This window comes from Daucus carota, chromosome 6 (genome assembly GCF_001625215.2).
Source record: "Daucus carota subsp. sativus chromosome 6, DH1 v3.0, whole genome shotgun sequence".
NCBI classification, from domain to species: domain Eukaryota; kingdom Viridiplantae; phylum Streptophyta; class Magnoliopsida; order Apiales; family Apiaceae; genus Daucus; species Daucus carota.
This window is the reverse complement of record NC_030386.2, coordinates 12,340,442-12,355,186: the sequence shown is the minus strand read 5'-3', so window position 1 is coordinate 12,355,186 and position 14,745 is coordinate 12,340,442. Positions and strand designations below refer to the sequence as shown.

Here is a 14,745-nt window from a genome sequence, read left to right as displayed (position 1 = left end):
TTGGCAACACAGATATATGCGTCGGTGTTAAGGAATGTTGACGCTATTGATCAATACCAGTTGCATCGGTTTTGAGAAACGCCGACGTTGTTGGTATGACCTACTGCGTCGGTTCTGGAAAATACCGATGGTTTTGATCTACTTATTGTGTTGATTCTGAAAAATGCCGTTACATTTGGTCTGACCAATTGCGTCGGTTTTGTTAAATGCCGACGCTTAAAGTTATATTTTTTTTAAACAAATTTTTTTATATTAATATCCTTGTCCAGCTTTCACAATACCAACATTCCCCAAAAAATAATTGTAACATTCACTCGGAAACAAATAATACTGTTTGTTGGATAAATGAGAGCGACACCTCATATAAATTTTATAAATTAAACGAAAAGATACAACTAAGCTCCCTGCTTTGAACAAAAATCACCTCTAACAGCCTATTGCAACTGCTCTGTACACTTCTAACACACCTTTGAGTATTGAAAGAAAAAACAAACAGATCCCGAAGTTAGTAGAAAACAACCAAAGCAAGAAGCCTCTCCATTGAACAGACAATTGTCCCCTTGACTGGATAAAAGAAGTAATAAAAGAGTTGTGTAGTTCTACTCGTCACTTCTAATATGTTCCAAGGTACATGCATCAAAAACTGCTTCTTTTTCATTTGAAAGACAATGAATGGGAAGATACACAAATCCTATGGATAATCGTTGGTTCTTCATTGATGCTTGGTCTGAATTTATTACCAATTCCTTTTCAAATGGTTTAGGATGCTGTGTAATTTCAGAAGAGTCAACTTAAAATTGAAATCGGATTTCAAATTAATATTTTTGTAATGAAATGAAAATGAAGCTGGTAGCCAATACACGCCCCCCTATACAATAAAATATTCAAAACTTATAAATTGCCAGCATCTTGATTCTTGAGACCCAATAAATAAGTACAAAGTCAAATGCAAAAACGGTAATATACAAATAGGTAACAACTTATAATGCATACATAGAAACACACATACAAAACAAAAAATCATTAATTGGACCTATCTTCCACATTTATTTGGGTAGAAGACATCAATTCCTTTTAACAATAGCATATTGAAGAAATTTACCACCGAGCATTAGTGTGTAACACAACTGTAACTGCTATTTCTAATCAAGATTATATATATTAACAATAATCTAACCCAAATTATGATTCCAAAACACCGTCTTCAAGTACATTATGAGCATACTTAGCATCTATTAAGAGATAAGTGGTTCAGTGACCTTCCACTGGCCAATCCTTCTGATCAGATACTTAAGCAACAATAAGTCAGAAAAGTAAAAGACCTTCAAACTTAAGCGAATGATTAATGGGCACTCTAAACTGCAAACAAGTAAAAGTTTTCAACTTTCAGAATATTTTACAATTGCAACCCACATATATGATTGGTAAGGCATTCTCAATAACAAACTCACATAAACATCAACAGACTAATTCCATATAAATGTTAATACATTTAGTCTATCCTAATGACAAATCCAAGTACATATATAAAGTTTGTAGCTTTATGGACAATAAACAAACCCGAGCCATGGACATCACATCTTTTGAACTACAGATCCATTCTTGTATCTACAAACACAAAGTAAGAAAACCAAATTCGTTTTTTTTTTATTAAAGATACAAACAAAAACACACAACCCCTCCCTTTTTGGGATGGCAAGAATTCGAACCTTATCAAATACAAGACGGAAAACATACTAAACTATAACAATAACAGGTGTTTCAACTTGAACAACCCATCTACCAATTCTTGATTCTCAATCTTAGATAAAATTCTAACACCAACCTGCCTAATAAAAAGCTAAAAAAAGCAAAAAGGCTTATTCCTTTTACTTTTTCAACGCAAACGATGATCAAAATCCTAAAAATAATAAACATAACTGACCCAAATAATGAGGGGGGAGGAAATCAGCGTTTGATCTTGGAATAATTGACACCAACATGACTAGAGGAGTGGGTGCTGTTGAAATTACTTGATTGACGTAATTATTATAAGAACAGAGAATATTATCAGTTGCAAACTAAGCGTGAAAGTGCTACTTACAATTAAAATCATATACTGATAAATATGAAAAAGATATTAAAAAAAAGCTGATTGTGTTAATCGGAATAAAATGACATTAAAAATAATTGGAGAATTTTAAGCAGAATTATCGTGTACAAAGTTGGTATTAGATAAAATATATATGATAACTAAGAAATATTATAGATGAGAGGAGAAAGATACTAGAGATGAGAGAAAAGAGTGATTTGTATTATAATTTGTTGTGTCTACAATCTCCAACTTGATGCCTATTTATAGGTACAAAATGTAGAGGCTACAAGCATCTAAAAAGCCAGAGGTCCCTTAAGTTACAAGGACTTGAAAAGCCAAAAGACATGCACTAGAAAATTCTAGAGACATCCACAAATATTTCTAACACTCTCCCTTGGATGTCTAATTTTTCAAAAATCGTGCCTCGTTAAAACCTTTTTAGCAAAAAACCCATTGAGAAAAAAATCCTAGTAAAGGAAAAAGAGTACATCGATTTCGAAATATTTTACTTCAAGTCCTTAAGTCTGCGCATGCCAATTCTATGAACCAACTTCTCGAAAACTGAAGGGGGAAGCGATTTTGTGAATAGATTTGCAAGGTTGTCACTTGAATGAATTTGTCGAAATTCAATTTCTCCATTTTCTTGAAAATCATGTGTAAAGAAAAACTTGGGTGAGATATGTTTAGTATTGTCGCCTTTAATATAGCCCTTCTTTAATTGCTCAATGCATGCAATATTGTCTTCAAACATCGTTGTCAGGATCGTTCTTTCATGATGCATGCCGCATGACTCCCGAATATGCTGACATATTGATCGCAACCAGACACATTCCCGGCTTGCTTTATGAATTGCTAAAATTTCTGCATGATTAGAAGAAGTAGCAGCCAATGATTGTTACACAGAGCGCCATGAGATGGCTGTCTCTCCATAAGTGAACAAGTAACCTGTTTGTGACCTAGCTTTGTCTGGGTCAGATAAATATCCTGCATCTGCATAACCAGTTAGTAGAGCTTTGGACTTATTAGAATAAAATAGCCCCATATCGATTGTACCTCGAAGATATCGAAGAATATGTTTTACTTCATACCAGTGTCTCTGTGTTGGAGTAGAACTATGTCTTGCCAACAAATTTACTGAAAATGCTATATCGGGTCGTGTATTATTAGCAAGATACATAAGTGCACCGATAGCACTAAGATATGGTACTTCAGGACCAAGTATTTCTTCATTTTTCTCTCGTGGTCGGAACACATCCTTCTTCTTATCAAGTGACCTAACAACCATTGGGGAACTAAATGGATGTGATTTGTCCATGTAAAAACGTTTAAGTACCTTCTCGGTATATGTTGATTGGTGCACAAAAATTCCATCTTTTAAGTGCTCAATTTGTAGTCCAAGGCAAAGTTTTGTTTTCCCAAGATCTTTCATTTCAAATTCTGTCTTAAGATAATCAACTGTTTTCTGGAGCTCTTCGGGAGTTCCAATAATATTCAAATCATCAACATAGACAGCAACAATAGCAAATGAAAATTTAGTCCTTTTTATATTTGTATTGTTCCTTTAATAAATACTCACTTAATCTTTTATACCACATTCGGCCCGATTGTTTTAAACCATATATGGACCTCTGCAACTTAATTGAATAAAGATCACGAGAATGAGTTCTAGATGCTTTAGGCATTCGAAATCCTTCAGGGATCCTCATATAAATGTCTTTCTCAAGCGAACCATACAAATATGCCGTCACAACATCCATGAGACGCATTTCTAATTTTTCAATTGCAGTCAAGCTAATAAGATAACGAAAAAGTTGTAGCATCCATTACAGGAGAATATGTTTCCTCATAATCAACACCTGGTTTTTGCGAAAATCCTTGAGCAACTAGGCGTGCTTTGTATCTCGCGACTTCATTTTTATCATTTCTTTTTCGCACAAATACCCATTTATAACCAACAGGTTTTATCCCTTCAGGGGTCCGGACTACAGGTCCAAAAACTTTATGTTTATTAAGTGAGCTCAATTCATTTTCAATTGCTTCTTTCCATTTTGGTCAATCATCTCTATGTCGACACTCATCGATGGTTTTTGGTTAAAGATCCACGTTTTCTATCATTACATCAAGCGCTATGTTATATGCAAAATTTTCGTCGATAATAGCATCATTTCGGTTTTATCTCTTCCCGTGACAACATAATTAATTGAGATCTCATCATTTTCAATTTTTTTGGGTACCTATTCCTCTTCCGGGGTTTCAACTATTGTGTCACGGGTCTCTTCAGGAGTCTTTTCAAGAGATTTTATTTTCTCTATTTGGATATCTTCACTCTTTGCTCCTTTTCTTTTTCGAGGATTTTTATCTTTGGAACCGAGTGGTCTGCCTCGCTTTATGCGAGGTCCTGACGCATTTGCTTTAATAATTTGTCCTTCCGGGACTTCTATTTTTGAAGGAGCATTTTCAGCTGGTATGTGTGATTTAGTCACCCTATTTATATCAGTGAATGCATCAGGCAGCTGATTTGCAATGCCTTGTAGATGAATTATTTTCTGAACTTCCAGTTCACATTGATTTGTACGAGGATCATAGATATTCAGTGTCGATGCATTCCAAGTAATTTCTTTTTCCAGCTGTTTGCTTTCTCCCCCTGATTTTAGGATAATCTTGTTTTTTCCCCCTAACTTAGGGAAAACTGTTTCATCAAAATGACAGTCAACAAGTCTTGTTGTAAACATATCGCCCGTCAAGGGTTCAAGATATTTTATTATAGAGGGAGATTCATAACCGATGTATATTCCCAATCTTCTCTGAGGACCCATCTTTGTATGTTGTGGCGGAGCAATTGGGACATATACCGCACACCCAAAAGTCCTAAGATGGGAAATATTAGGCTCTCTTCCAGAGGCCAATTGTAAGGGAAAAAATTTATGATAACTTGTAGGTCTGATGCGTACAAGTGCTACTACATGTAAAATAGCATGCCCCCACACTGAAGTGGGGAGATTCGTTCTCATAATCAGTGGTCTGGCAATCAGTTGGAGTCGTTTAATGAATGATTCTGCTAGACCATTCCGCGTATGAACATGAGCAACAGGATGTTCAATATTAATTCCAACTGACATACAATACTCATTGAAAGCCCGTGATGTAAATTCTCCAGCATTATCTAAACGGATTGTACCGATATTATAATCTGGAAATTGTGCTCTTAGTCCAATTATTTGCGCAACTAATCTCGCAAAAGCCAGGTTGTGAGATGACAATAAGCACACATGTGACCATCGAGTTGATGCATCAATTAATATCATAAAATATTTAAATGGTCCACATGAAGGGTGAATGGGCCCACATATATCACCCTGAATACGTTCCAGAAATTTTGGGGATTCAAAACCAATTTTCGCTAGAGATGGCTTTATAATCAATTTGCCTTGAGAACAAGCAGCACATGAGAATTCATTAGTTTGAAAAATCTTCTGGTTTTTCAATGGATGCCCATTTGAGTTTTCAATAATTCTCTGCATCATAATTGATCCCGGATGTCCCAACCGGTCATGCCAGATTATAAAATTATTTGTATCAATAAACTTCTGGTTTATGATAGCATTCACTTCAATAGTACGAATACTTGTATAATATAATCCAGAAGTAAAGGCGGGTAGTTGTTCCTTAACACATTTCTTACCCGAGATGATGCATGTGATATAAAGGAATTCTTTATCCTCTCTATTTATTGTTTCAACATGATATCCATTTCTGCGGATATCTTTAAAGCTTAATAAATTTCTTTGTGAACTTGGAGAGAATAATGCATCATCTATAACAAATTTTGTTCCTCCAGGTAACAAAAGATAAGCTCTTCCGGAGCCTTCGATTATATTTGTACTTCCAGAAATTGTATTAACATTACCACTACGTTTTTGCAAATAAGTGAATTATTTTTCATTTTTAAGGATGGTATGAGTAGTGGCGCTATCTACGAGACAAATATCTTCCTCTAGTATATAACCAATGCGAGAATCAGAAATATCCATATTGCTTCAAAATAAATAAAAGTGCACATAATTAGTAATTGAAAAATGTCTCACATACATTAATAATAATAATAATAATAATAATAATAATAATAATAATAATAATAATAATAATAATAATAATAATAATAATAATAAGTCTTTCAATCTTCAAATAAATCATATCATGTCAATATCATTAATATTGCCACTTCCTTCAGGGATTTCATAAAAATCAGACACTTCTAGATGTGTCACGTCAGAGGGGTTATACTCGAGTCTTTCATTTTGAAAAGCTAAATTTGCTTCAACAGACTTTCCTTTCTCCTTCTGGGATTCTTTGTATAGATCAGCCAAGTGTTTAGGTGTACGACGGGTACGCGACCAATGGCCCTTCATACCGCATCTATAACAAATATTTTCACTATTCTTTTGTTCCCGTTTATATTTCTCAACATTCTCATCATTATTTCTCCAACTTCGGGTTGGAATATGATTTTCTTTGTTTGAAAAAATTGCTTCTCCCATGATATTTTTGACTGTGTCCACGAATTCGGCCGCCGCCACGTCTTCGCCTAAAATCATAAGTTGTCGCATTCACTTCAGGGGAAGGGCTACAACCAGTTGGGCGAGACTCATGATTTCTCATCAAAAACTTGTTATTTTGTTCAGCAACAAGAAGGCATGAGATTAAATCTGAATATTTTGTAAACTCTTTTTCACGATATTGTTGTGGGAGGAGTACATTTGAGGCCTGAAAAGTTGAATAGATTTTTTCTAACATTTTCTCATGTTGCTGGAGGAGTAATATTTTCTCCGCATAATTTTATACATTAAAATTGCATCTAGCACGTTCTTCGCATAATTTTATATTGCACCTAGCTGATATATACACAATAATATAACAGTTAATTGAAAAATAAAAAAGGAAACATAATAAATTAATTGTTTTAAGAAAATTACAATTTCAAGTGTTTGAAATTATGCCTAACACCAGAGTTGGGTTATCAGTTATGCACGGCACAGCACGCATGAGCAGGGGCGGACCCAGAAATAAATTTCATTGGGGGCACAATAATCAACCAATTTTTTTAAAAAAACAATGTATTATGACTGATTTATCAGAGAGTACATCACTTTATCTTATTATAAACTAATCCAATTTATAACTGATCCAGTTTATAGTTGATGTGATTTGATGGGCTGGGCTTTACTAATAAATATGTACATGATACGTCCACACTATTAATACTAGCAGCGATATTTGTCTGTACCGGACACTTAGACATGGGCTGTGTGTACTGGACACTAGACATGATGGGCTGAGAATTGACTGGGGGCCAATGCCCCCATAACCTATACTGTAGGTCCGCCACTGCGCATGAGGATATGCTGAAACAGCTGGACGAGGGAGACTATTTTTTGAAAGCTGAGTCGTTCAGATAATTAAGAACCGTGCAGTTAAATTGATATACATAACAAATGATCTTAACAAAAAAAATATGTCCTGCCCAGTTTTTTAGGTCTTGTCCAGGCGTTCGTGTCATGCACGGGTGATTTATAATATTTTTAATTTTATTGCCTATATTCTAAAGTTAATTTAAATACAAACAAATTATATTCACCAAAATTTTAAATGTTTTGACTTAATTGATAATAATGATTTATTAGAAGACATTATATATTAAGGAGACCCGAAGAATAATATTGACCGGCTAATGAAAATCGACCGACCAATAAAATTATTAATATTCAGTTTTAATATAATAATAATAATAATAATATAATAATAATAATAATAATAATATAGTATAAAAATAGATAGTACATATCTATGATATTACTTTTAAAGTGATAACATGGAGTAATTAAAAATAACATTAATGTATTTAGTGGAAACATATCATTGGTTGGATATTAATAATTATATAAAATAATTTTTTTACATGTATGTTGCATATGTTATTTTAAGAAAATCAGTTTTTTAGTTAGAAATATGAAAGAGATAGTGTTTTAGTTAAAAAATGTAGTTGTTATGTTGCCCACGTATTATTTTTAGAAAATTGAGTTTTTTTAGTTAGAAAATTTGAAAAAGATAATAGTTTTAATTAAAAAGGATAATTGATTATATAAAAAGGCCCATAATTCGGCCAAGCACCAACCGACCAAAGTTTTAATGTTTTGGTTTTAATAGTATAGTATAGATACAATCAAAAGATATTAAACAGTTATATCATTGTTATATGTATATATAATATATTTTAAAATTTAATTTTCAGGTTTTATATAAAAAAAATGGTTATGTGACCATTAAAAGTTAAAAGTTGACAACTAATTTAACAAACAAAAAGAAAGTGGACAACTAAATATGATGGAGATGGAGGGTTGAGCATTCGGTCGGTTTGGTCCAATACAGAACCGAACCGAATACTTCCTCCGTCCCCCGTGATAGTTTACATGCACTGTTTACACGCATTTCGAGGCTCCTATAAAGTATAGTTTCATAACTTTTTTTTAATTTCTTTTTTTGAATAAAAGTTTAAACATCAAACTTTTATTCAGAGTAAAAAATTAAAAAAATATATTATGGAACTATACTTTAAATGAGTGTGGAAAAACGAACAAAAAAGTAAGGTAAAAAAATGAGGGGGATAAAGGGAGTAGAACGAAAACCGAAATGTATCAAACAAAAGCAAGGGAATTATTTTTTTTGAAGAACAATATAATTATCTAGACTTTCTACGCAGAATTTGAGGAAATAGTTAATTACATAAGAATAATATTTACCTCCCATCTATTTTCATGAACATCTGACACGCGCGTCAACACGTGGCATCTAACTACTTAACGCTTCTAGTTGCCAAGAACTCATTCTCAGAAAAAGGCTGATTCGTAAGAGCATAGAAAAAACCTTTGATTGTTAATTATAATTTGTTTACATTTTTCTCTAAGTAGAAAGTTCAACCCATTCTCACCTTTTGAGTTGATCTTTAGTAGTAGTGATTTGTGGACACTTAAAATATGTTCAACACATCTTGATACTTCCGTATCGGCAAGCAAGATGAAGCACAGTACTGTTTCGGTTTGTAGCAGTCAGCTCATTCAGGATGCTAAGACTTTATGTGTCTTCTATCTCCTTAAGGACATCAGTGTTAATCTTAATGATCACAGCATCATACAAAACAGAATCCATTTGACTCATTATGCCTAATAAGGCCTCAGAGTCAGTATGTCATTCAGAGGCTGGTATTATTGAATCGTGATTTAGAATGGTTTCAACTATCATGTAGATGTAGTGATACAGTGAGTTACGTGTTTGTGTTACCAAACACAATCATTTATGCTGGTAAGCGAAGAACTTGTAGCCCACCGGGGACTTGTGGGAAAATTCATTATTTATTACACTAGATTTCAAGTACAACAGATGTTTCGCTTTGTGCAAAACTACATAGCCTTAGTCCCAAAAAACGAGCATGGTATATTAAATAAAATTACATAGAATAACAAATCTTATATAAAGCTGAGATTTACAGCACTTCGATTTTCTGGCATTGCATAACATGACTAAACATTGAAATAAAGAGAAAACATGGTTTAACAGCATCATAAAATAAAGTTTAAAAATCTTCAGCTTGCATACATTGGAACCAAAATGCAAGATAAGCACTTTTTTTCCGATAAGCAAGTACTAATTCATTAATAATAATAATATGAAGTGCCAAGTACCAGAGGCGGACCCTGATAGAGGCAAGAGGCGTCAGTCGACCCCACTTAAATTTTTATGCTTAATTTTATATAATTACATAATGTCGTGCAACGGTAAAAAATCACATAATATGAATATTAAAATTTGTTTTTTATTTTATCATTTTGGTATTTACCATTCTAATCAAGGTAGACATGACCTATTTATGTTATGCAACGCTAAAGAATTAGATAATATGAATATTAATTTTTTTTATGTTTATTCCGATTAATTATTTTTAGTTTATTCGAAAAATTATTTTTATATAAAACCCATATATATATATATATATATATATATATATATATATATATATATATATATATATATATATATATATATATATATAGGCTTTTGATCAAATACAAACCTTTTTAAAAATAAAAACTAGGAACTTATCTTATCCATCCATTAAATAATATCATCTTTTAATCTCAGCCATTGAATTAAATCAAATAAAAAAAATATAAAAGACAAAGATTTTTACGTAATCAACGCATTCATTCCGTTACTTTCTCTCTCATCAAACACTCATCTCTCTAACTGTCATATCTCTCTCTCTAAACTATCATATATTTCTCGATATCATCGTCTCTTAACGATTTGTCGGAGATTTTTCACTGAGCAAAAGACTTGTGGTGAATAGCTCTCTGTTCGAACGGTTGCTTCTCTCTTCGAACTGAGGTTGTGTTGTTTTTTCCATTGATCGAAGATGATTACATTGGATTTGGCTAAAATCAGTGATAATCAAGGTAATTTGCATCTTATGTGTATTATATTTACTGTTAATCTTAGTTTATTATGTTTTCGATTTTGAAGTATAATTTTTTGTCGAAGATCAAGCTTTTTGTTTTCGTTATTATGTTTTGAGGAATTTTGTGTTTGAGCTTTGTAATGGAGGCTATGTGAGAGTTTACAATGTGAGAATCAAGTTTTTGCTTTGATTTTTTAGATATATAATATTAAATTGAGTAGTGATTTTGATTATTATCTTTTGAGGATTTTGTATTTTTGAGCTTGCAATTGAGGCTATGTGAGAGGTGACTGTGTGATTTTGATGATGATATGTTAGATTTTTTGAATAATTCTGTTTTTATAGTTAGTATCTAGTTCAAAAGAGTTGAGCAGCTGATATGTGCTTATCTTTTGAGGATTTTGTATTTTTGAGCTTGCAATTGAGGCTATGTGAGAGGTGACTGTGTGATTTTGATGATGATATGTTAGATTTTTTGAATAATTCTGTTTTTATAGTTAGTATCTAGTTCAAAAGAGTTGAGCAGCTGATATGTGCTTTTGTTTTTTTCGCAAACAGGTTCGACTTGTGGTGATTGTTCTCGTGTGGGGGCTGTTGATGTCAGTGATGTTGTTGTTTCTGATGAATGTGATAGTTCAATAACAAACTACACGTTGTCTCCTGGTGGTCAGAAGTATTATTTACCAAGTTCTGTTGACTTAGTTGAGTTGCCGTTTCCTAATCAGGTGTTTGATAGTTTAGACAAGGCGTTTAAGTTTTATAAGGAGTATGGAAGGTTGGGAGGTTTTGATGTAAGAAAGGGAACGGAGAAAAAGGATGCTGATGGGACGATTATTTTGAAACACTTTGTTTGCAGTAAAGAAGGTTATAATGTAGCTAATTTTGGCAGTGAAGAAAAGGTTGGTAAAATTGTTAAGGAAAGGCGTACGGGGTCTCGTAGATGTGGATGCAAAGCGAAAATAGTTGTCAAGATTATGAGTCTTAATAGGTATTTTATATTGAATTTTGTTGAGTCGCATAATCATCCTTTAGCTAGTGAAGACGGTCGGCAGTTTTTGAGATGTAGTAGAGATATGAGTATTAGTTTGCGGAATATGGTTTTTGATGCTAGTAAGGTTAACATTGGATGCAGCAAGGCTTATAGTTTGGTAAAGGAAATGGCTGGTGGTTATAGTAATGTAGGTGCAACCTTACGTGATTTTAGAAATTTCAGTCGTGATTTGAAAGAATATGTTGGTGTAAGAGATGGTCAGATGGTAATAGACAACTTCAAGGTTATGCAGGAGACTTCGAAAGCTTTTTATTTTGCTTATGAATTGGATCCAGATGGACATTTAACCATGCTGTTTTGGGCTGATCCAACTGGTAGACGGAATTTTGAAATATATGGAGATGCCGTGTCCTTTGATGCCACATTTGATACGAACAAGTAAGTTTGGTGTACTTGTTGAGTGACATTTTTCTGTGTATAGTATGTTTTTTTTGAATTGTATTACCCTGTTTTTGTGAGTCTGTTATAGTGATTAAGCTAGTAGTTTTTAGTGATCTGTCTAATAATTTAGTGTGTTATAGTTATTCAGCTTGTAGTTTGTGTATGGCAGTAGTTAATGCTAGCTGGTAGTTTGTGTATGGCAGTAGTTTACACCATTAGTTCGCTGTCTTGCATAATTCATACTTGTCACTGTCTCAATTTACCTTGCTATGCTTCAAAATTTTCTAAGGCGCGCCGTTGTGATTAACCAGTTGTTTGATGATCTCCACTTTTGATTTAAAATGGTTTCTTCTTCTTTTTTATTATTGCATGTCATCTTAATTTTGTTGGAGTCCAGATGCTATCTCCATCCTTGCCAAACGACTATCTTCACCATTTCTTTCTTCTTTTTATTTTATCATGTAACCTCTATTTGTGCTCATCACTTTGCTTGACCATTCTGACTTGTACGTAAAATGTCAGATTTTTTTTCTCTGATAACTATGTGTTGCTACGTTCCCTGTAACCACTAGGCTGCAAATCCTTATATTTTGTAATGAAGGATTTTGGTTTAAATACAGTTGCATTTTAACGTCCGAATGTACAAGAGTTTTTACAAGTAGCTACGCCTTTGCATCAATCCTTGAACTGCAGTGTACTGGTTTTTCTGAGGTTGTTATAGTGATTCAGCTAGTAGTTTTAGTGATTTTTGTCTAATAATTTAGTAGTATATGCAGTTTGTTTTAGTGATTTGGACATTTTTTTAGTTTAAGTGGTTGTAGTGTTTGTAGTTGAACTGCATCATTTTGTGCAACATTGCACTGCATTTTTTTATTTTTTCTAGGTGTAGTAGTTTGTTCTATGTTATATGTTTATATTGAGTTTTTTATTTTTGTTGTTTTTTGTGTAGGTATAATATGATTTTTGCGCCGTTTACCGGTGTTGATAAACATGATCGATGTGTTACATTTGCTGCTTGTCTTTTAGCAAAGGAGGATGTTACTCATTTTAGCTGGGCATTTAGGCATTTTGTGAAGGCAATGGGACGTAATCCAGTTGTTTTGATTACTGATCAGTGCCCTGCGATGAAGATAGCTATCCCTGATTGTTTTTCTTCTGAAAATGGATTAGTTGCTAGCAAGCATCGTCTATGTATGTGGCATATTATGCAAAAATTTCCAATTAAGGTAGTAATTTAAAGTTATGCATATTAGTTGAGTTGATTATTTTTTGGTTGCACATAGAGATACTGACCAATTTCGTTCTTATTGTTGCAGCTTGGTAACCGTTTGTGCAAGGAGACTGATTTTATGGAGAAAATGAAGGCTTATATTTGGTCATCAACATTGGAGGTTGAAGAATTTGAAAATGGCTGGAAATCTGTTATTAAAGAGTTTAATCTTGAGGAAAACAAGTGGCTATCTGATATGTATGAGATGAGGGCATCATGGATCCCTTCATATTTTAGGGACAGTCCAATGTTTGGTTTGTTGAGAACAACAAGTAGGTCTGAAAGTGAAAACTTTTTTTTTGGCCATTTTCATAGACAGAGTGATACATTGTGCGAGTTTTGTATACGGTTTCAGAGTGCTATGGATAGGCAGCGGAATGAAACAAAGAGAATAGACCACGAGTCGAATTCTAGCAGTCCTTCGACGTTGTCAAGATGGTTTATTGAAAATGATGCTGCTGACATCTTTACGCGTGCAATTTTTTACAAGCTTCAGGAAGAAATTTTAGCATCGTGCTTGGAAATGCAGATTAAGAAGATGAGTGAAGATGTTAATGGAGTCATTCATCTTGAAATTAGAGATGTGAAGGTTAAGGACAAATTTTTTAAGGTATGTGATGAATAGTATAATATAATTAGTTTAGTTGTCTTAATGTGATATAAAACCTGTTAAATTTAATTTAATTTTTATCATATTTTGTGTTGTGTTTACTTTTTTGAATGCAGAATGCATAACTAACATAACATATATTTTAGGTACTAAGATTATAGCAATGTAATGTAGTTTAACAGATTTTCACATATATTTTATGGGAACTGATTTCAGTTATTTTTTTTTAATGCAGGTTTCCGTTAGTAAAGCTCATGCTGTATGTTCATGTAAGAAATTTGTTATGTGTGGAATAGTATGTAGGCATGCATTCTGTGGCTTGAAGCAAATAGGCGTTACAAAATTTCCTAGAAGCCTCGTGCTTAACAGATGGATGAAAATCGCTGAGTGTGGCAGTGGATCAGATGTTGATCTGGTATCTAATGACTATTTCAAGATGGAGAGAGTGTCTTTAAAGTTGTCAAACATATGGTTTGATTTTCGTCAAACGGTTAACAATGCTGGTATTGATTTAGAGAAACTTGAATATGTGCACAAATCTATAAAGGAAATAAATGCTGAGCTTGAAAAATATGGGGGTGATGCTGCTGAGTTTAGTAAGAAAGATCATATTGCATCTATTCTTGGTGAACAGCCAGTTGGAGAACTTAATATTCTTGTACCAAACATTTCAAAGAACAAAGGTAATCATTTCAAGAGGTTGATCAGTGACCGTGAGAAAGCATTGAATAAATCGAAGAAAAGGATTAGAAGATGCAAAGAATGCTCTGCGACGACTCATGATTCTAGAACTTGTCCAAAGAAAAAAGGAGGAATAGAAACAAATGTGTGTTAAGTGGCTTGAAAGTAT

The 14,745-nt window shown here is 33.3% G+C and overlaps 1 protein-coding gene across 1 annotated transcript; it reads left to right on the top strand.

The window, feature by feature from the left end:
* Window positions 1–10,541: 10,541 nt before the first annotated feature.
* Window positions 10,542–14,730, top strand: LOC135147201 (protein FAR1-RELATED SEQUENCE 5-like). Its single transcript, XM_064080061.1, has 5 exons — window positions 10,542–10,581; window positions 11,142–12,012; window positions 12,965–13,241; window positions 13,332–13,895; window positions 14,131–14,730. Exons 1-5 carry the CDS (start codon window positions 10,542–10,544, stop codon window positions 14,728–14,730), a joined length of 2,352 nt encoding a protein of 783 aa, XP_063936131.1.
* Window positions 14,731–14,745: the final 15 nt, after the last annotated feature.

Coding starts and splice junctions, on each gene's coding strand:
- LOC135147201 (XM_064080061.1), top strand. CDS start 10,542: ATGATTACATTGGATTTGGCTAAAATCAGTGATAATCAAG. Junction 12,013..12,964: donor GCCACATTTGATACGAACAA/GTAAGTTTGGTG, acceptor TTTTTTGTGTAG/GTATAATATGATTTTTGCGC. Junction 13,896..14,130: donor TTAAGGACAAATTTTTTAAG/GTATGTGATGAA, acceptor TTTTTAATGCAG/GTTTCCGTTAGTAAAGCTCA.